The sequence below is a fragment of the Notamacropus eugenii genome, chromosome 1 (genome assembly GCF_028372415.1).
Source record: "Notamacropus eugenii isolate mMacEug1 chromosome 1, mMacEug1.pri_v2, whole genome shotgun sequence".
In the NCBI taxonomy this organism is placed as follows: domain Eukaryota; kingdom Metazoa; phylum Chordata; class Mammalia; order Diprotodontia; family Macropodidae; genus Notamacropus; species Notamacropus eugenii.
In genome coordinates, this window is record NC_092872.1 from 541,036,408 (window position 1) to 541,059,863 (window position 23,456).

At 37.2% G+C, this 23,456-nt stretch overlaps 1 protein-coding gene across 5 annotated transcripts in view; it reads left to right on the plus strand.

Moving 5' to 3' along the window:
* Nucleotides 1-23,456, plus strand: part of CRIM1 (cysteine rich transmembrane BMP regulator 1) — a 250,286-nt gene that overhangs the window by 108,788 nt on the left and 118,042 nt on the right. For all 5 annotated transcript variants that reach the window (XM_072634147.1, XM_072634148.1, XM_072634151.1 and 2 more), the window contains 2 exons: nt 19,369-19,611; nt 20,721-20,841. In XM_072634147.1, coding sequence (XP_072490248.1) covers nt 19,369-19,611; nt 20,721-20,841 — 364 coding nt within the window. The remainder of the gene's footprint in view (nt 1-19,368; nt 19,612-20,720; nt 20,842-23,456) is intronic.

The following is a 23,456-nucleotide window of genomic DNA, read 5'->3' on the forward strand; positions in this document are numbered from 1 at the left end:
TCTGGCAAAAAAAAAAAAAGCAACTTTGTAAATAAGCATATTATACCTCAGTAGTATAAACGTCAAAAAAGATAAATGATATAAATATAAAAAGACATCATTCACTAATTAAGCATGAACGGAAATGGGGATAAGGGAGTAGCAATCATCATCATAACTCACATTTCTAGATTTACAAAGCGTTTTATAGAACTGTCATTTGAGCATCACAGCAGTCTTATGAGGTAGGTGGTAGTATTATCCTCATTTTATAGATGAGGGAATTGAGGTTAAGAGAGGCCCAGAGTCATATAGCATATAAATATTTGAGGATTCAAGCTTGAGTCTTCTGGACTACAGGTCCTGTTCTTATCCATTCCTCCATTTGTAGTTGTAGCTAAAAACTGGATAAAGATGATCATAAGAGACAAATTGACAATTTCAGTTATATGTCAGATAAGTAAGTTTAGCTGAAATACAGGGTACATGAAGGTATTATAAAGTAAGCGGAAGGGTATAGACTAAAGTCAGATTTTGATGGATTTTAAATGCCAAACCCAGAAAGTTGTACTTCATCTGAGAGAATTGGGAGCTATTACAGCCTCTTGACCAGGGGAATGACTTGATCAGATCTGGATTTTAGGGATATCAATTTGCAAGCTATGTGAGCAATAGATTGGTAAGAGGAGAGATTGGAGGCAGAGACCAATTAGGCTATTGCAATTGTTGAAGCAAGAGGTGATGAGTACCTGAATTAGTGTTAGCCAAGTGTGTGGAAGGGAGGAGACAAAAGGGAGAGATGTTGTGTAGATAGAATTGACAACACTTGGCAACTGATTCAAGTTAATATATTGTTTATACCCTTCAACCCAGAATTTCCATTAAAGGTGCCAGGAAGGTTATTGAGAGTGAGAAAAGATCCACATGTGTAAAAATCAAGATAGTATTGTTTGTGATAACAGATTTGGAAACAAAATATTTGCCCAACAATTAAGGAATGATTAAATAAATTACAGTATGTAATGTGCCATGAGGAATGAATATGAAGAATTCAAAGAAACACGAAAATACTTGTGTAAAATGATGCATAGTTAATTGGTTGTTGTCCCTTCACAAAGAGGACCAAAATGACATCGCTATGCTAGAGTCAAGTTTCAATGTGTAACTGTGGCTGATCAGACCAATACAATCTTGGAATGCTCTACCACAGTTTGGGCACAGATAGTCCATGTGAACATTTGAGGTGGATACTCCTTATTTGCACATCCTATGTTTCCTCTGAGCTGTTTCAATTCTGCTTTGCTCATAGAGCACAGCACCCTTTCTGATGTGGGCATGCCATGCTGAGCAGTCCTGTGCCAGTGTCTCCTATGTCACACAATCAATTCCAAAGTTGTTGAGACCTTGAGTGTCCTTGTTTTGTTTCTTCTGACCACCATGTGACCTTCTGCCCCATGCGAGTTCTCCATAAGATATGACAAGCATACATTTTGCATTCAGACAACATGGCCAAGTTATCAGAGTTGTACTCTCTGAAGCATAGTTTGAATGCTAGACAGTTTAGTTCAAGTAAGGACCTCAGTGTCTGGTACCTTGTCTTGCCCGGTGATCTTCAGAATCTTCCTAAGACAGTTCAAATGGAAGTGATTCAGTTTCCTGGCATAGTTAACAAAGCAGAGGCTAAAGAAAAATCTCCATGATGATTATAGATAGAGATTTGGGATTGAACCTGTGACAACTTTATAGAAGGAACTACCAAGGGAGGAAACACCCTCAGCCAATCTAGCTCAGTATCTTCTGTGCAACCTGTACTATTAAAGCATTGCCTATAGCATGGAGAAGTTAAATAGTGTCCAGCATCTCAGGCACATTATAAATATTATCTTACTTGATCTTATTGATAAAAGACATCCTCTTCCTTTTTGATAATCAGTGAACTAACTTTTAGGGAGATTTATTTGGAGGTTTGTTTGGGAAGTGTCTGTTGTGTCAAAACAAAACATAGCATATTTTAAAAATAAGTTAATTTAAAAAAAAACTTATTCCCCCCTGAAAATGCAGTATTTAATTAAAAAGAAAACCATTCCAAAAATATACCTCCACTACCATAACATCAAAATTACTGGACAAATAAAAATGTGGTGGTTTCTCTTCTTATGCTAATCTTATTCCTTTTTTGTTCATTCATTCAAGTAATCTTCACTTGATCCTGCCATGCCCTCAAATTGTTCCTTATTCACAGAAAAATGTTATGTTTATAAAGTTGTATTTTCTGCCTCCATTACTTACTGTCCACTCACATTTCAGTACCTTCTCCATCCTGCCTCAGGCTTTTGTGCTGAAACCACTCATTCAAAGGTTCTCAGTGATTTTTTTTCTTATTTTTTTTTTCCAGTCAAGGAGCAGTTTATTTTAATACCAATAGAAGCAGATAGGGTTGCTAGTGAATCTGCAACTTAATGGGAGTGAGACTGATACTTACATACAAAAAGGGAGAGTGAAAGAATCTAGATAGGATTAAGAAGTGGTCAGTAGTGTAGGGTGGGCCAAGAGCACAGTGCAAGGATGTTCAGTAAACTAAATCAGGTGATCTAGGTGGACTGGGGTGGGCCATTTGCCCTGAGTGGAGATCAGTGGTGTGGGCTGTTGAAATGTATGGGAAAATTCAAAACTGAGTTGCTTTCAAAGACATGATCTATCTAAAATTGCTATCCACATTTTTTTTCCTTTTAGGGGTCCAGGTCCCCTCATTCCCCCTTCAAACAAATGGGACCCAAAATCTTTTGGGGTAAGAGATGAAGGTTTTGGCTTCTGAAACTATTTCCTGCTTTTAATTAATATTTTAATTAGAAAATCCATTTGCTTTTTCTCAGTCTTCATTCTCCTTTATCTTTTTGAAGGTTTTGGTACTGTTAATCACAACAACCTCCTCCTCAATGCCACTTCTTTATCTTAGTTCTCTGATTGTTCTTTTTAAGTCTGTTTTACTTAGATCTCTTACATCATCTATCTCTTCTCCCTAAATGTTAAAGAGTTTCCCAAGGCTCTGTTCTGGGCCTTCTTCTCTTCCCTCTCCCTTAATGATCACGTCTCCTCTCATAGTTTTAGTTATCTCTACACAAATGACTTTCAGATTTGTATATCCAACCCTAATCTTTCTTCTGAATTCCAGTTCTCCACTGAACATCTCCAGATGGATCCAGTTCCATTGTCATCTTAAAATCATAATGTCTAAAACTGAACTTTTCTTACTCCTAAACCTGCCCCTTCTTTAAGCTTTCTTGTTTCTGGTTCCACTCCCTCTCTTGATTTTATCCCTAAGTGATCTTATATGTAGTATCTTATATGTAGAGCTGAAAGGGATCTTAAAGATCATCTAATCTAATCATCTTATTTTACAGATGAGGAATCTGTGACCCAAAGAGATTAAATGATTTCCCCAAGGATACCTAGGTATTAAGTGAAAGAGCCAGGATTTGAACTAAAATCCACCAACTCTAGATTTTAGGCTCTTTCCACTGAGCCATGATGTTTCCTTCAGAATCATCTTTTACTCTTCACTCTCTCTCTCACCCCTCCATAATCAGTTATTTGCCAAGGCAGTAAATTCTACTTTCATATTTCTCACATCTGTTCCTGCTTTACCTCCCACATGTACAAGACTTTAATTCAGGCCCTCATGACCACTAGTCATCATTGGAGTATTATAATTAACTCCTAATTGTTCTCCTTATATCTGGTCTCTTTCTTCTCCAGTATTCATGTCAAAATAATATTCCTATAGTTTCAGAAAAAACCTGGGAAAGCTTATATGGACAGATAGAAAGCTAAGTGAGCAGAACCGCTGTACACCATTGTGCACAGTAATAATAGCAATATTGTACAGTGATCAACTGGGAATGACTTAGCTATCCAAGATACTTCCAAAAGATTTATGATGAAAAATTCTATCCACCTCCAGAGAAAGAATTGATGGAGTCTGAATACTTAGATTTTTTAAACTTTTTTGAGGTTGGAATAAGGGATATCTATGTTTTCTTTTGCAACATGGCTATTATGGAAGTATGTTTTATATGCCTTTACATAAATATTTTATATCAAATTGCTTGTCTTCTCAAGGCAAAGAGGGGAGGGAGAGAATTTGGAACTCACCTTTTTTTTAATGTTTTAAAAAATTGTACATGTAATTGAGAAAAAGGTAATATTCCTAAAGCACAGTTCTTAACCATGCCGTTCCTTGTATAAAATCTTGGTGGCTCCCTATCACTTCTAGGATAAAGTTGAGACTCCTTAGACTGATATTTAAGGCCTTCCATAGTTTCTCTTCAGTTAACTTTTTCAAACTTATCTCACATGCGCAACTTTATACACTCTGTGATCCAGCTAAATTGTCCTCCTAGCTATTCCCTGAATTTGGCATGTCGTCTTTCACTTCTGTGCATTCTTATATGCCATCACTCCCTATTTCTAGAATACTTTCTCTTTTCATCTTTGCTTTATAAAATCTTTACCTTCTTCAAGACTTAGCTTAGGTACTTTTGAACTCCAGGGTCTCCCGAGTTGTTGGTGCTCAGTTAGTCCTAAACTTTTCTCATTCCCATTGCCTATTTTTCTTCTTGCCACCTTTAATCTCTTACCTTGTATTGTACTTACCTGCGTATGTTTTACTCCCTCTGTTATGGAATGTAGCCTACTTGAAGGCAGAAACTATTTGACTTTAATTATTATAACCTTACTACTGAGCATAGTGTCTTGCACACCTAGCAACTGCTTAATAATTGTTACTGATTTAAATTTAGCATATGCTTTTTTTTGGAAGATGCTGTATCAGCTTCTGTGAGGTGTACAGAGAAATGTATAAGGTACAATGTCTACCAAAGAAAGAATTTGCATATGTAACTTGGAAACCTGCCCTTTGTATGTGACTTAGATCCAGAAAAGGAGAAAATAATGGAAAAAACAAAGCAGAGAAAAAATAGGATGAAATTTTGGTCATGCCTTGAACTCCATTTGCTGTTTATGATCTTTGAAAAACCATGGACACTCTGGAAACATGTTGGAGCATTTGTTGGTATATTGTAGAGGGGATTCTATGTTAGGTATTGACTGCTTCAACCAGATGGTTTCTCAGATCCTTTCCGACTGTTTTTTATTGACTACATGATTTTAAAATGGAGGTTCTTCATTTTGTATTACTTTCTTGTAGGAAGTAAGCCATTTGAAAGGAGGGACTATCTTTTTTTGGGGGGGGTGAGGTTTAGTATTCTTAGCATCTAGCACAGTTACTGGTACATAGGAAGCACTTAATTACTAATTATCAAATCAAAGAATAAATCTACATTTTGAGGTTCTTGGAGTTTTTAATCAATTATTTAATCATTTCTATATAATACTTTTATTAAAAAAGAAGAAATTTATTGTATTCTTAGTTTATTGGAAGAAAAATCAAAAGAGTTTCCTAACTCCCGTATCTTGTTGTTCAGTCATTTCAGTCATGTTCAACTCTTCATGACCTCATTTGTGGGTTTTCTTAGTAAAGATACTGGAGTGGTTTGCCATTTCCTTCTCCAGCTCATTTTACAGATGAGGGAACTGAGGCAAACATGGCTAAGTGACTTGCCCAGGGTCACATAGCTAGAAAGAAGCTAGATTTCAACTCTGGTTTACCTGATTCCAGGGCCAGTGCTCTATCTACTGTACCACCTAACTGCCCTTATTTTTTTTCCCAATATATGCATCCTTTCAGTATTTACAGCCCTAAGGTAGTCTTCATTTCTTGTATTTTTGCTTCTTGGACATTATAAATCTACTTTGAATATTTCTCTTAGATGTTGCTGAGCTAAGCTATACATATATAGGCCATTTAGTTTTTCTTTCATTAGTCATTCCTCTTTTGTGCTTTTTCTTCTATAGGCTTTCTCTTGTCTACCCTTATTTCAGTAAGGTAATTGCAGTATAGCAAGGAGAGTTATTTTTTTCTTTCTTAAATGAGCTCCCAGCTTGTAGAGAGTCAGTATGGTTTAGTGGGATGAGATCTGGACTCCTGAGTTGAGAGACTGGGGTTTTAATCCTGATGTGACACTTTTTGTCAATAAGCATTTATTTAGTACCTAAGAAGTAGGTCCTGTACTAGCTATCTCTTAGCTTTGTGACCATGGGAAAGTAACTTAATATGACCCTGAGTTTTCTCATCTGTAATATGGGAATGGTAACACACCTGAACCACTTAACTCACTTCATTAGGTGATTATGAGAAAGTTTTGTAGACTTTAAAGTACTGTATAATAATGGTATACAAATGGCATTTATATAGTGCTTGTTTTATGCCAGGCACTGACATAAATGTTTATTATAAATATTTTATTTAATCTTCACAACAGCTGTGGAAGGGTAGATGAGGGAGGGGAAGGTGCCTACTATGTGGCAGTCGCTGCTGTGTGCTTTATGACAGCCTCCTCATAACAACCCTGTGAGGTTAGGTATTGTTGTGATCCCCACTTTACAGTTGAGGAAACTGAGACAGACAGGTTAAGTTGCTTGCACAAGATCACACAGCTAGTAAGTATCTAAGGCTAGATGTGAACTTGTTATCTCAAGACTTCAGACCCAGTTCTCCAATGTTTCTCTATAGATAGATACATACATTCACATATATGTACACATATATTTATACTCCATCTATGCTATATAAATGTGAGTTATCCAGACTGTCTCTTGGCCTTACTTCGTTATCAAATTGTTCTATACATTTGGAGCATATATCTCCACAGTAATAAATTGTTCAGTCCACTCATTTGTCTGAACCGCCTCCCCATATGATTTTGTATGTGTTCACTACTTGTGTGTTCACATAATGTGCCCTTTCCTAACAGAATATGAATGCCTTGAGGGCAGGGACCGGTTTGGTATTGTTTTTGTTTTTGTCTTTGTCTTGTTTTTGTATATCGGAGGCCTAGCATTGTAGGCACTGGTTTCTTGAATGAAGAAATATAATAATGTTTTGCCTAATGGCAAGAGCCTTGGGAGAAAAAATTTTAACAGCCACTTATGACTCAAAAGTCTCAGATTTCCTTTCAGTGAGAATGAATCACATTTAGAATTTAGTAACTCCCCTCTTTAGGAATGGTGTGATTCTGTGAAAGCTAGCTGTCTTTTTCTCCCTGTACTTGGTGCTCTCGTCTACTTCAGGCAATATCTTCACAAAGCCTAATTTGAGCAAGCTGTTCTTAGTGGTGTTCTCCTAACCCATTAGGAAAACTGGCTTGAAGATAGAAGAAGACTGCTTGGCCCCAGTGCCTTCCCCAAGCCTCCTAGTGGTCCTGCTTTTCCCTGTGCTGCACCTGAGGGTACAGGTCTGGGCACTTGGTCATGTAGCTCATAACTACTCTGGCACATGACCAACTTTCTGTGTGCCAACAGATTCTATCCTACTTTTGAAAAACTGCTTTTTCAACAGGAAGCCAGACAGAAAAGTAATTTAATTTAGTTGGAGGAATTAATAGAGCACCAACCCCAATATATACGTGTGTACACACACACACACACACACACGCACACACACACACGCACACACACACAAACACACACACACATACATACGTCTGTACGTTTGTATATATTTATAATTTAATCCATTATTTGTTATATTTGGCTACATTATAGACTACCTTGAATAAATACTTAAATTTAACCAAAGTAGTTTTTTTTTAAGACTTTATTTGGACTTCCTCATTATTTTTCTCTGTTGCTCAATATAAAAAAAAACAGATTAAAGACAAGTGCTGGGAAAGTACAGCTGGTCTTTCTGTAAGGTTTAAAATATATGAAATATTTCTGGGAATGTATCAACAAGCTTAATTTTTCCCCCTCAGGGTTATGAATGTGTGGAACAAGTCTTCACTATGAAGCTTGCCAAAAAAGGTTACGATAAAATCATGGAATGTGAATGAAAAGAATTCACAGAATAACTTTAAAGGAGTCAGAGTCTCTGGTCTTGAAAAGGCAAGGACGATGTGAATACTGTATTGAAAATAAAAGTTTTCCATGAAAAAAATGGTGTTTAATACAGAAAAATTTCCTTTCTAGCTTGTTAATGATTCTAGGCAAATGACCAAGTAACACAGGGAGGATCCTGGTGATGAGCCCTGCCACCCCCACCCCCAAAGGGCCTCAAGTCTTATTGTTTTTGCTAATTAATTTCATAGATAATATTTTATCTAAAATCTTACCACAGACCTAGGCTGCACATGAAAAAATACCAAATGAGTTGGTTGTGAAAGTATGAGAACTTTATGTTTCCATGGCTTTTAGAAGTGAATGGTAATATTATTCAGAAAAAATACTTTTTTTCCCTTTAGAGTACATATTAGTATTTTCTGCATGCTTGCCACCGTATTTATATTTCTAATCCTTAAGCAATTGAAGGCAAAATTCCTTTAGAGGCTCCAGGGTGTGGTGGAGAGAGGATGTTGGGCTTGAAGTCAAGAGAGAACTAGACGACTCCCAGCCCTTCATACCTGACTATGACCCTTACCTTTGAGCCCTAGTTTCTTAGTTTGTAAAGTGAGGGAAATAATATTTGCACAACTACCCCTCACAGGGAAGTACTTTGTTACTAAAAGTGCTCAGAGTTGTTGTAGAAAATTATTATTGCTTAGGGAAGAGTTAAACCTTTCAAGGAATCACTACAAAACCTGCCACAGTTTACATCCTTCCTAACAGACTTGTTACCCAACATTGCCAAAGCTCTTCAACTAAACCCTCCATTGGCTCCACATTTAACAGTCCAGATGTTGCCAGGATGATGAAATATACAACTTATAGGTCATTTCCCTCCACCTCCTAACCGTTCCCCAAACATTCATATTCTAGGATCTAAAGCAAATTAGAATTTCTTACCATTCTCTTAGAATAATTTGGAAGCCCCAGTGAGTGTCATTATCCCCTTAATCAACCAATCAAACATTTTAAAAATGCTCATTTATTAAGCCTGTGTGTTAGGCGCTATAAATACAAAGACAAAGTTCAACACACCAGGTCTCCAAAAAGCTTACATTGGAATGGGGAACCAGCATGTACACATGTAAGCATATCCAGAATATGTCCAGAATTTAGACAAGGTAACTTAGAGAGAGAAGGATCAGGAAAGGCTTCATGAAAAAGGTAACACTTGAGTCTTAAAGGAAGCCAGGGATTCTAAGAGGAAGAAGTGCATTCTAAGCATGAAGAAATACATTGCGAAGTCACTGAGATGAGAAGGTTATATATGAAGAATAGAAAGGTAGGGTGGGGTTAATTTGTGATCTTTAAATGCCAGAGTAAATTATTTCATTTTGTCCCAACAAGGTCTTTGAGATTGGGTTGAAATTGTAATGGATTTCTTGGGGCTACTCCCAATCTGAACTCTGGGGGCTGCTTTGGTGTATAGGATAGAGCATCAGCTATATGGCTCCATGGTTAGCCAGGAGTCAGGAAGACCTGAATTCAAATTCACACTCAGATACTTACTACCTATGTGATCATAGGCTTAACCTCTATTTGCCTTAATCCACTGAAAAAGGAAATGGCAAACTACTCCAGTATCTTTGCCAAGGAAATAATATGGACAATATGGTCCACTGGGTCACAAAGAGTAGGACACCAACTGAACAACAACCCACTTACCTCCAGGTAATTATACTTCACTGTGGAAGTTATACTTTCAGTTAGGTTAGTTAAGTAGTTATGCTTTCAGTGGATCCTTGATCTCATTAATTAATGTGGACACCTCAGATGCCACCTGTTCTTTATTTCCTTGATTTACCATGTGCTATACTTATGTTCATATTGTATTTCCCAGGAGAATATGAGGACCAGGATCTTTTTGTTTTAATTTCTAGTGCCTAGCACAATATCTCATACATAGTAGGCACTTAAATTTTTGTTGCACTGAATTGAACTGAGTGCTCCTTCAGATGTTATAGATCACCCTTTTTACCCTGTGTGTCTGTCATTCAGTCTGTCGGATAACATTAAACACTATGTTAGGCACTGGATGGGAATACAAAGAAAAGGCAGATTACACTCCCTGCCCTCAAGGAGCTTACAGTCTAATGGGAGAGACAACACGCAAACAACTATTGTGTAGATACACTTCTTATAGGATAAGCTGGAAATAATCAACAAAATAAAGGAATTAGAATTCAGAGAGGTTAGATAAGCCAGTCATAATTCCTGCATAGAGAATCTGCTCAATAAAATGGAAAGTCTTTTATGGATCTTTCAGTATTTAGCATAACACTTCAACATTCAGGACTGCCATTGTTACCTGTCTTGCTGTATGACCTGCCCTGGATATGTTATCCTGGATAATGTCTTTTACACTGTTCTTAAGTCAATTGTCAAAGTGTTTGATGGCAGAATGAATAGAGCTCTTAACTTGGAGGAAGGAAGACCCTAGTCCTATTCCTGTCTCAGATACTTTCAGCCTCAGTTTCCTCATCAGTCAAATAGATCACAGAATTAGTGAGTATCATATCAGAAATATTTGTAAAATGCTTTGCAAACCTTAACATGCCATATAAATATTAACTATTATTATTATCCTGTTAGAGCAGCAGCAATTGCCATATTGTAGCTGGATGTCTACTGTCTTAGATACCAGCTTTGCCTTTTCTATAAGTATACAGAATTTTTGTTATTTGTAGTTTTGTAATGACTACTTCACTGTCATATATAACTGGAAAAGAAGTTGGGCCAGTTATATAGCAAGGGAAATGGATGGCCCTAGTGATGCATTGGTATCCATGAAATCTTAAAATACCCAGAGGGAGGCTTCCAGTGTGCTGGGCAAATTCTCCATGGAGGATTTATGGAAGGCCATCAGCAATAATCTTACAAGAAGAAAAACGGTGTCTGGGTTGCAATCTGCGCTAGTAGAAGGAATCCCTACAACAATGAGATCATAGATGGATTGGAAAATGGAAATATTGCTTGTAAGAGATTGCTAAGTAAAATTAGGGAAGTGTATTTAAGTCAACCATAACAATATACTTTAGCTCACACTGAAGGGAATACAAAGAGTGAAGTAGCATGTAAGGAAAATTAAGTAAGGTGCATTCTGTCTTCCTGACTTACTTAGTTGGGTTTTCATGGGATTCTCTTTTGCCGGGAGAAGTTTTGTCTATATATAGCACCCAATTGTACCTCCTAAATCTTTGCTATTTGTTATGTAGAACCCAAGAGTAGGGATAGGAATAATTAACAAAATTATGTGTTTTTGTGAATGAAACTGAGTGTGAAATACTTCTGGTAACTCTGCAACTTAGTTTTATATCAGATGAATATTTTTAGTACCTAAAGGATTAATCCTTCAAGGAAGATTATTTGTACGGTAAAACCAGGTTATTTTCTGTTCTGTTTTGTTTTAGGTGATTCTATAACTCTACACTTTATGTGGGGCTATTTTTTACATGATGTTAATTGCAAGGTGTTATTAGTTAGAGCAGTCTAGTTGAGAGGTTTCCTAATTAAATTATATCACATATACACACATACACACATATATATATATATATATACAGATATTATGATCCTGTACATATATATAGGGGGAAAATGATCATATTTTGAACATATTTCTTCCCCTCTAGAGTATGGATGTGCACATTGGCACTTTATTTACAGGCTACAGTCAATTCCTATTTGGTTTTCATTAACTGGGGCTACCTCCAAGATAATTGGCTACCTGGGCCTCAGGAGGATTGACTTGATTTTGGAAGAACTGCCCCTCTCCAAGACATAAAAGGGATTGCCAGAATTTTCTTGGCCCCTTTGAATGCTTTTTTTCACTTTTTTACCTTCACCTTTTTGCCATTTCTCTTTTGTGTTTCCTCCAAAGTGCCTGGCAAGGGATGGGGGAAGGATTTTTCTTCCCTACCCCCCCCCCCCCCAGGAGTAATCGACAACATTTTGCAGCAGAAATATATTAGAAGTGGATATGTATTTGTACGTGACCCAAAAGGAGGGCTTCTGAGAATGGATTTTGCTAGTCTAAGATGGTAGTAGCCAGGACATTGATAGATTTCTTATAGATGCATATGACAATTTCATCCTTATTTCATTTATATTATTATAATTATTGTCTGTATTATTCTCCTGGTTCTGTTTAAATAAAATTAAACTGAAGTCTTTGCAATTACAATGACTAAATTTGGACCCAGAGAAGATGAAATATGCCTCCCTCCATTCATTGGAGAGATGGGGATTATCAGTGTGGAATGTTGTATGTGCTGGCAGGCTCAATTGATGTGTTGATTTTGCTTAACTAGTTTTTTCTTTTTGTTTCCAGGGCTGGCTCAGTGGATTGGGAGAGGGGCGGGGTATGAAAAGACACAGCAGTGGGGAAAAAGGTAGACCTGTGTGACCCAAGAGGGGAGTTTATGGACAATGTTGCTGAACCCTTTAGAGGAAAGGGAATTTTTATAACCTGTATAGTTTCTCTAGCCAGAGAAGAAAGAGTTACAGTATGATATCAACTTTGAGGATTACCATCAATATTAGTACAATTAGATAAGCTAAAAAAAAGCCCCAGACACTCAAACTATTTTGAATGAGCCCCCAAAGACATAAACTGTGGCATTGACTCCCTGCCCTATGTCTAACTTGGATAGCCTGGATTGGATTTGAGTCTTTTTTCCTTTGGCTCATTATGCTCCTATCTGGAGTTTACTCTGGAAAAATTTCGAAGTGTAATATAGGTACAGCTTATTCCTAGGTTTCACTGCTATGTATAAAAGAAGTTCCTAGCTCCTATACAACCACTTAGGGCAACAATATAGGATATTGGATAAAGAAGAACCTTTCTTTCACTCCATAGAAAATGCAGAAGATTCACAGGGGTTAATAAACAGTTAAAGAAATATAAAATAAAAAAAAAGAAACATAAATCATGCCTAGAGGTTATTCATATTCTAGGGCTGCTGAACAAGCAATATCCTTTACCCTCATATCTACACTGTTCGAAACACTGCAATAGCAGGGATGGTGAATGTCAGAGGAGTGACAGTCAGTTAATCAATTAACTTTTATGTGCCTATTATAGGCCAGGCACTATGCTAAGCACTGGGGATACAAGGATGCAAGAAAGGCAAAAGACAGATCCTGTTTTCAAGGAGCTCATAGTTTAATTGGGGAGAGAAGATGTGAGCAACTGTATACAAACAAGCTTTATACGTGATAAACTTAAAATAATCAACATAAGTAGGCACTAGTATTAAGGCAGATTGGGAGAGGTTTCCTGTAAAAAGTGGTATTTTGGGCCTTGAAGGAACCACTTTCCTTATGTGTCTTGGTTATGAATCCCTTTCACTGTCCCTCCAGTCATGGGAGATAAGTGGCTGATTCTTCAAAAACAATATTGTTAAAGAAATCCCTTTCTCTCCCTAGAAGTCTTACATTGGAATTCTCAAATTGGAGATTCTTAAATTTTAGCTGACACTTGAAAAAGCCCACTAGAATTTATACTGTCTAAGAATTTCCTTTCCCTGACTAGATTCCTAGATTCTGAGATTTTGATGTCAAAGAAATAAAAAGTTATTACATCTCTGCACATGACATTGTATTTCCAAACCCTCAGAATTGTACTTACTCATAAGATAACCTCCAAGAATAGTGCTGTCTAGGATATCTCCCTTCTCTGTCTACAAAGTTAGATTCTGGAGAACAGAATACCCTCTCCTTTACCTAGAACTTTGTGGTTCAGGAACACTGACAATGAGCTTTCCTTTGGTTTGAATTGACAGTCACAAGTTTGCCTTTGCCAGTGCTTCTACAAGAAATCCATCAGTATCTCAGCTCCTCATCCATTGGATTAGGAAATTTCATTTTCAGGCATTATTTGGTCAAGCTAATGCAATCATATATCAGTTTCTAATGCGTTTCTGCTTCTGAAGGTCACAAGGTAGAAATTCCCTCTGCTATTCCCACTCCACCCCAATCTGCAATACTCAAGAAAAAAGATAGAAGAGAAAAGGTAAAAAAGCAAAAAGAAGGACAATTAGCAGACTCACTCTTGTTTAAAGACTTCACAGACAGGCTCCTCTCCCAACAAAAGTCCATCCTCCCAAGTCCCAGTCAGCCAGTCATCTTAGAGAGCGTTCTAGGCAGTGAAAACCAGCTAGGAGTTTCCTATGTCCTCCAAACAAGGCATCAATATGCATATCCATATTTTAAGAGTAGAAATATATTCAAATAGATAGGTAATGTTGCCTTACATGTAAGAATCTTATATCCTCTTGTACATAAGTATTCTCTTACTGACAAATTTAGGTCAGCTATCAGAGAGGATATGGTTGAAAATAACTTCTCAAAAAGATAAAAAAAATAATATTTTCAGAAGTAGAGAATACTATAATTCATGAAAGACAGAGTTGACTCTCCTTTTGTTTTTCTTTGTTAGTGGGATGAGAAAGAGTAGAAATGTTCTAAGGGAATTACCCATGAGGTATTATCAAATTAGATAATATTTGGAAAGTACTTTGCAAACCTTAAAATACTATACAAATTAGCTATCGTTTCCACTTAATAACAACAGTAATAATAGTTTGTATTTGTATATGAGGGTCATGATGGAAATGATTTCCTAAACTTCAGTACTTACTGCTTGGGGTTGAGGACATGGATTAGAAACTCAGACTTAGTGGGGGAGAGGAGTAGAAAGGAAGTGTTTACGCATTTATATAGCACTTTCCCTGTGCCAAATACTTTTATAAATATTATCTCATTTGATCCTCACAACAACTCTGTGAGGTAGTTGTGATTATAATCCTCCCTCCCCCCCCCCTTTTTTTTTACAGTTGAGGAAACTGAGACAAGCAGAGGTTGTGACTTGCCCAGGGTAACATAGCTAATGAGTGCCTGAGGGTGAATTTGAACCCAGGTCTTCCTGAGTTCCGGCCCAGCACTCTGTCCAGGGTGTCATTAGCTGCCTCTTAGGAGCTGAGTATCTTTCTTGTAAATCAGTTATAAGGTTAAAAGTGGGGGACAGGGGGAAAAAGATAGCAGTTAAAATAAGAGAAGAAAGATAAGTATTTTAGGGTCATAATTTGCTTTGAAAGTGTTTGCTTCAGAGTATTAGAATTGAGTTTAATGATTGCTTAAAGCTTGCGTACATTTAACAGTTTTATTTTTAACATAAATGTTGGAAGTTCTTAGTTATACATCTGTTAGAAAGACAACATTTTATAATATAAAGAGCACTGGCCTGGAAATAGGGAGAACTGACGTAGCTTGACATAATTGGATCCATGCTGGGATGTTACAAAGTCAAGCATGACCTTGGGCAAGTGACTTAACCTCTCCTGGCATCAGTCTTCCTATATATAAAAAGTAAGCTGGGGGAAGTAGAAGGGAAGAAAGAAGAGACTGTGAAAAAAGATGAAATGCTCTGTTGCTTTCCACCTTGAAATTGCATAATTCATGCTGATCTTGAGCAGAGAGTCACCATCTTACAAATGAGGGGAAAGCATATTCCTTACCACTCAGACCTTGTGAGTGACACTTTAACTGACCACCTTGCAGCATTGTACACAGCTGGAAGAGGCAGTTTTGAAAAGATGATTAAAATTCTTGAGGCAGAAACTGCAAAATCAAAGTCCAAAGATAACAGTTTAGTGGCAGTTACTGTCAGTATAAAGAACAGAATAAGTAGTTGAATCTCATACTTTTCTTGAGTAAAACCTGTGATTATGAATGCCAAATGTATATGTAGAATTAGTATGTATTAATTATTATATGGAATAAGTTAATTATAAGTAAAGATGAGTAGATAATCAAAGTTGTATATAATGAACATCATCAAATTTTTATTAATGATAAATCCTATAGCTGTGCAATTATCTTAAAAGGAAAGTCATGTATTAAAAGATTTTTCTGTATTCAAGTTTCATGGATACTCCTTATAATCAAGATTATCATTCTGCTCTACAACTCTTTGATTTATTTTGAATTACATTGACTGATCTAAATGGAGTTCTTTACTTACTTTACATTCATCTCTGAGGTCAGTTTTTGGGAGATATATGAAAAGTAGATTAATATAGTCTCAGCAAGGAGATTATGGGTTGTCTTGGCATTCACAGTTATATCCTAACAGATGCCCAGAAGGCCAGAAATCTTATGAAATAAGAGATACATGGCTGATTCCACAGGGATAGAATGATAAAAGGTCAAGTTCAGTGAAGTCAGCTGAAGCAAGTAGGAGCATCAGGGCATGGAATGTGTAGTCAGGTAGGCAGGGTCTAAGAGCACCATGATAAAAGATTCAGAAGAAGCAACTGATCAGTCAACAGACATTTACTAAGTACCTCCAATGTGCTTGACACTATGTAAGGGACTAAGAAATATAAGGGAAAGGATGAAACCAGAGGTTCCCAAAGGGGGCAATACCTCCCATTGTGAGCACTTGGAACAATGGGGGGGGGGGGGTAGTAGCCTTGGGTGCAGTTGGGTGGTATTGGATAAAAATAAAGAGACAGTGGGAGTATAAGAAAAGAAGATAAAAAAATTTTGAAAAACCATTTGTACATGTTTCATCTGTTGTGTAACAGAATTAAAGTTGCAGTGATTACGTGGTTTTCCAAATAAACATATGAAGTGCAAGTTATAACTGATCAGTGGTCAAGTCCCCCTACAGGTCTTAACAAGCAGGTGTTGACAGGCAAGCATGTCTCGCTTTTTCAGGAAGTCCAGCATGCACTGGCAGAAATATGTGTATGTAATGACTTATTTATAGTGGATAATATGTGGTTACATGACACAATATTGCATCATTGCAGAAACCCACAGATTTAAAATAAATTATTAAATTTAAGATGTCTTTTTAAAAAATTATATATTTTTGAAATGACACAAATTTTTTAAAAATTGTTAAAGAAAGTGCATTTCTGAGGGGGTGCTGGGTAATTCTTTTTAAAGAGGGTTGTGGGTTAAATAAGTTTGGGAACCTCTGGATTAAACCATCCCTGACCTCAGGAACTCTGACCCCAGGGAAGAGGTCATGTGTTCTATTCTGGTCTCCTCTTCCTACTGAATGAAGATTCCACAGGGAGTAATCATGGTCAAAAAGAAGGGTGAGGTCGGATGATGAGATAGAAAGAGATGCTAGAAGGTAGCATTTTACATCCAAAAGGAAAACAAGATCAATTATATTTATAATGAATAGGGGCAGTGATAGGATCAAAGATTAGGAGTCTTGCAAGACCTCCTAGATCCTGTCCCATACCTCTTGGGGTTCCTTGTATCTTTATGTGGCTTCCAGCAGCATGAAATATTCTACTCTATCTTGCCCTAAAATATCCCCACTGCACATATACTACTCTTTTCTCTTCTCCTTGAATTAGTAAATGTGAAATGTTTCATGTTCTGAATGCAAATTTTAAAAAAAATTAACTGTATTAAGGAGTTAAGAGGTCATTGAGGTGGAAGTTGTAGTAGTGAAAGTCAAAAATTACTGAAGGTTATGCAGTAAAGAATCAAACCAGATGTGTTTTGGCAATGTAATGGAAGCATTTAATGGGAATATTATGGGAAGAACTCTGACTATGGAGTCAGAAGATCTGAGTTCAAATATTGACTGCTATTCTCTGTTTGGCTTTGGAAAGGTCACTTCACTTCTCTGGGTTTCAGTTTCCTCATCTATAAAAGGAGAGATTAGACTCATTTATTATTTTGGTGCCAGCTCTAAATCATGGGTTTGAATATTAGTACAGTTTGTATTATTAACCATGATACTTCTGAAAATGCAATATAGAGTATTTGACTTAGAGTAATAGGAATTGAGCTTGAATCCCAGCTCTGACATTTATTAGGAACTCTGTGACCTAGGGAAGTCCCTTAACCTCTCCTGGCTCAGTTTCCTCATCTTTTAAGTGAAAGGATTGTACTCCATGAACTCTAACATGCATTTCAGTTCTGAATTGCCTCTGGATTGAACTTTTGAGACTCAGTTGTCCTGTCTATAAAATAGGAATAATAATAAAATTTATGTTACCTACCTCACAGAATTATTGTGAGAAAAAGTGCTTTGTAAACTTGAAAGAGCAATGCAAATATGTTTCTATTATTATTATTATATTATGTTATTTTACGTATATATATATATATATATATATAGCTATAGCTTGGTTCAAACAATAACTTACATTCATGATGTGGGTCAAGGTACTTAATTAACCTTTCTGGATCTTAGTTTCCTCATCTGTAAATGAAAGAGATTAGACTAAATGAGAAGTTCCTTTCATTTATAACATTCTGTACTTTGCATTATTATGAGGTTCATGGATTTAGCTTGAGAATGTCCCTTGCAACCACATCATCATTTTTCTAAGTGTTCTCATCAATATTCATTATATTACCCACAGAGTGGGTGGAGCTTACATCTGTTTAATTTCCTAAAAGGTCTGAATTCCTAGAAATTACATGTCAGAGATGCTAAGCAGTGGATTCTGAGACTCTCGAAGCCTGAACTTTGTTAGCCAAAATTCTACAGATTAACATTTAACAATTTATGAAGTAGCTACTATCTATAATAAAATGTGGTAGGTACTACAGAAGATACAAACTTAAATAATATCTGCTTATTGTACGGTCTGGGAAATGTCACTTTTTTAGGAGGTACATTTGTTTTTTTAATCTATAAAATGGAGGTACAGGGATAGTTCAAACAGAAGGAGTTGGAGAAAAGGGAGATAGATTATATCTGATTCATTCCAATAGCTGCATATCAAAGTAGAGTTCTTTATTGGCTTGATAATGGAGGTGGGCATTGGAAATGGTTTGGGGAGGCTATTGCAAAGTTTATCTCCATCCCTTTGTTACAGGACTGCTAGAATCCTTCCTTTTCATTCTTCATGCCTTCTCCCCCTAGTCCTCAAGCCCCTGAAAGACTTAGGATTTCTTGAGTAAGTCCTAGTTTGGTGCTGATAAGTTTTTCTCAAAGAACTTTTCAAACTCTTCTTGCAAATATAGAGACAACTTTCAGTTACTCAAAGACTGAATGTCAAATTGTTAGATTATCAATGCCATTATTTTCTCTTCTCTCCCATTCTTTGCCTTTACTTACCACTAGAATTTCAACTAGAGCTGAGTAGAGAGGTGAAAAGATTAGACACTTAAAACCTCACCATTTTGCACTTCCTTGGCTACTCCAGTGCAAGATTTGGTGAATAAGATGCAGCTAAATCAAGCTTGTTAAACTGAGTCTTTTGGATTATCTGTGGATTTCTTTATCCATGCTCTCCCCCTACCCCACCCCCCATTTCTAAATATATGTGGAAGGATTGTGCTTCTTATGCAGAAGCTGCTGTTACACTTGCCCCAGGGCATGTGCTAAATTCTCTTTCTTCTATTCAGAAGAGAAGCCTGATTGCTCCAAGGCCCGCTGTGAAGTACAGTTTTCTCCACGCTGCCCCGAAGATTCTATTCTCATCGAGGGTTATGCTCCTCCTGGTGAATGCTGCCCATTGCCAAGCCGTTGCGTGTGCAACCCTGCAGGCTGTCTGAGGAAAGTCTGTCAGCCAGGATACCTGAACATATTAGTGTCAAAAGCATCAGGGAAGCCAGGAGAGTGTTGTGACCTCTATGAATGCAAACCAGGTATGCACTTGTCTTTGCCTCAGCCAAGTTCTCTCTTACAATACACCCTCCATCCATATCTGCAGAGGGAAGAAAATCTGCTACCACTCCTTGGATAATGAAAAGTTCTCCCACTCCCATGTAAGCTCACAGAAGATCTCAGACTTTGGGTGTGAGAATGACTTTTGACCTACAAATTAGAAAAGTCGGGTTGACTGATACTTCAGCATGTCAGCTCCTTGAAGAGGACTGTATTTTCTTATTACTGCATAGTGCTTAGTATAGGGTCCATTTGCATGAGGTCACTGCATATATGTTTGGTGGTGGTATTAATAGTACTGTAGTTATCCACCATTTCCTCACCTTTCCTGAGGAGTTCAAAGACTGTATTTGCAAAGTTACTCTCGTTTGAGAAAACAAAATGCTGATATCATTAAACCTAATTCATCATCACAAATTTAACAGTCATTTTAAGATTAACCCATACACCAAGATGCCAGGATTTGCATAATGAGAATTGTATAGTCCCTGTTGAGGGCACCACCCTCTCCCTTTTATCTGCAGCCCCTCTCTAAATCATCCTTTAATCTTCATTCGCTTTCTTTCCAGACATCAAATGCGTTGCCATACCCCACTGCTTCTCCCTTCATAACATCTCTAAAATTTTCGCTCTTGTGGCAAAATCCTGTGTTTGTTGCTATGATCACCTCTGGCCTGTTGTGACCACCTCTGTTCTAATCTCCCAACCCCTAACCTACTTTTTAAAAATTATCAGGTCTCAGTTGAAACAATCTTTTTGCCCACCCTGTGGACTAGGCTTCATCCAAACCCACCACTGACTCTGCATCGCCTTCCACATATTTATCCTTGGTTTTTAAGCCTCTCTCCTGACCTGCCCTGTCTTCATCTTCTTTCTTGATTTAGCCTTGTCCCCCATCCTTTCTTCTTTCTGCAAGGACTGAAAATATATTGAGGTTTTGTAGTGTTGACAAATGCCAGTATAAGAATGGGGTTGCTAGACATGATTCTGATTGGTGAAAGAAGAGATCTGTCCAGTGCTCCATTTCAGGACTTGATAACAAGAATAAAAATCTCAGTAAATGGTGCCTCTCTGTTTATCCCCCTTTCAGTTTTCAGTGTGGACTGCAGCACAGTGGAATGCCCTTCCATTCAACAGGTTGTTTGCCCGCTGGATAGTTATGAAACTCAAGTTAGACTGACAGCTGATGGCTGCTGTACTCTTCCAACAAGGTTCGTTTGTCTTTTCTTTATCAAGTTTTCACCCTTGTCTTCTTCAATGTTAGCACCATCAAGACTGCAATTTTAAGCATGTGTTCTCTTTTCGGTGGAAAGCCTAATATTGTCATGTTTCCATGGAGAAATTTCTGAGATGTTACTATTATTTTGTATTTACATACCATCTTCCTTCAGAGCCAGATCCAAGTGCTTTAAAGTTATTAACTCATTAATCTTTCTGGGGCCCTCATAGAGGAATAGCTGTACTTTAGTAGACAGAGAACATTGAAGGCAAATAATTCTGTGGTTGTGTGTGTGGGTAGCATGATAACCTGTATGAATGCCTTTGCCTAATGCACTTAGAATTGTTTAATGCTAAATAATTATCAGCTTAGTGGAAGTGCTGCTAAGGGATCCTTATAAGATCATAGCTCTAGAGTTGGCAGGAACCTCAGGGACAATCCAGTGCACCATTTTCCACTTGAAGAAATTGAGGCCCATAGAAGTTCATTGACTTGTGCAACCAAGATCACATAGGAACTTAATGTCAGCAGCAAGATCCGAACCCAGATCCTCTGATTTCCAAGCTAGTGCTCCTGCTACTTCACCATGATTTACATAGCCAAATCTACCTACTTCTCGGTTCCTTTGTGAGCCAAAAAGCAGGTTCTAAGTTCTTGTATTACAGTTTTTTGAATGAATGCACACAACCATTCTTTGAGACAGAGAAAACCTGGATGACATTTTAATAACAGTAAGCATATTAAGACTCATCTCAAAAAACTTTTTAGCAAAGGTTTATACAGCAATGGAGTGCGTTGTTTTAATGAAGTACTAAGAACCCTGCCAGTTTCAAATACTATCTAGTTGACCATTTTGTCAAGAGAACCAAGCTCCATGATTCCATAAAATAGAAATCCTAGACTCCTTTTTACTTATTTATTGTGCTAAAATGAATTCTGTCTTGTATAATGCTGGAGGATATTTGGAGTTAAAAGTGACAAAAATGAGAAAACTGAAACCAACAGAGAAAAACAAAGAATTAGTTAAAATCCCACTATCACTAACAGCAGAGAAAGGAGTTAGGCTCTCCTAGTATCCTCAGTTTCCTGTCTTTGGAGTAGTCAAGGACCCACATTTCCTTGTTTGGCAAATTTAAATATGTAAGTGGGAGCTACTTCCTGTTACATCTTATGCTGTCATAAATGCTTACCTTAGATTTGCTAATGCTGTGCTAGCTAAGCACAAGTTCTCCCAAGCTAGACAGTTCAGAGTTTTAATTTCATCTCCCGTATGTCAGTCGTCTGACGACTGGTCCATCAAAAATCAGAGCAGATCAATGTGTCACCAGAAGCTATACAGCCATCTGAAGATTTTTTTTTTTAAATCAACACCTGAGAACTATCTACTTAGGGTATAGAGGACCTGAGATCTTTGTCATTGAATGAAGTACTGTTGTCAAAGAAATGAATGATAAATGAATGGAAAGGAATAAGAGGGAAGGAAGGAAGGAAAGTAGAAAGGAAGGAAGAAAAAAGTATTTAACAAATACTGTGTGCAAGGCATTATGTTAAACATTAGGAGTACACGGTCTGCTCTCTCAGAACTCATTCTAATAGGGGAGACAACACAGGGAGGAGGATCACAGATTCTTAAAGTACTGAAGAAAGAGAGCTAAAGAATGCATCTTTGGGACTTTACCTAATTTTTCTGTCATTAGAAAAGTGAAATGAAAATATGTAGCTCATTTCTAAGCTGTGTGTAGATTACTGCTATATAGCTAAATACTGGCTTTTAGGTATTTTTCTTTAGTATCAGATCAGTATTTTCATTAATAATTTGATTGAAACAGTGATCTGTTTCATCATGTAAACTCCCCTATTCAGTCATATACTACAGGACGGTCTGAATTCCTCTCCTTTGCTCCAAAATTCCTTCTGTAGGGAACCTTTCCTGATTTCTCTTCTCCCACCAATATACCTCCACTAGGATCCTCCTTTCTAAACTAACTTGTATTTAGCAACTTTGCACATATTTGTATTTATTAGCTTTGTATTTATGGTGTATATATTTTGATTTACATTGGCTTATTGTTTTCCCTATTAACAGTGTTAAATTCATTCGAGAGTGGGGATTTCATCATTCTTTGAAAATATTTCCCCAGCACCTAGCACTTTACCTGGCACATAGTAGGGAAGGGCTTAATAAATACTTGTTGATGGATTGATAAGTTTTGTTCCTTCCCCCCCATCAAAGCTTTATCTTCCATTATTTCTCGTCCAGTACCATGTTAACCAGTCGGTCTTCTTAGCTGTTCCCAAAATAGGCTGTGTCTTCACCTTCTGACATCTAGACCGTCATTTATCTTTCAGGCCCATTATCACTTCTCATTTTCCTTTATATCCCTTCATAGAGATTTTCCTCCACTATTGTAGCATGCGTTTAACCTGTCACTTTTGGATTAATTCTTAAAGTAGTCTTCATTCACACTACTCATTTTGTCACTTATTCATATTCTGCTTTGCATTATAAATTAACTTTTCTGTGCAGTTGCAGGAGGTAGTAGCATTTGCACATGTGAGTATTGTCTTTCCAGTTTTCCCCTCTGTGTCTAATATAGTTCTTTGCAT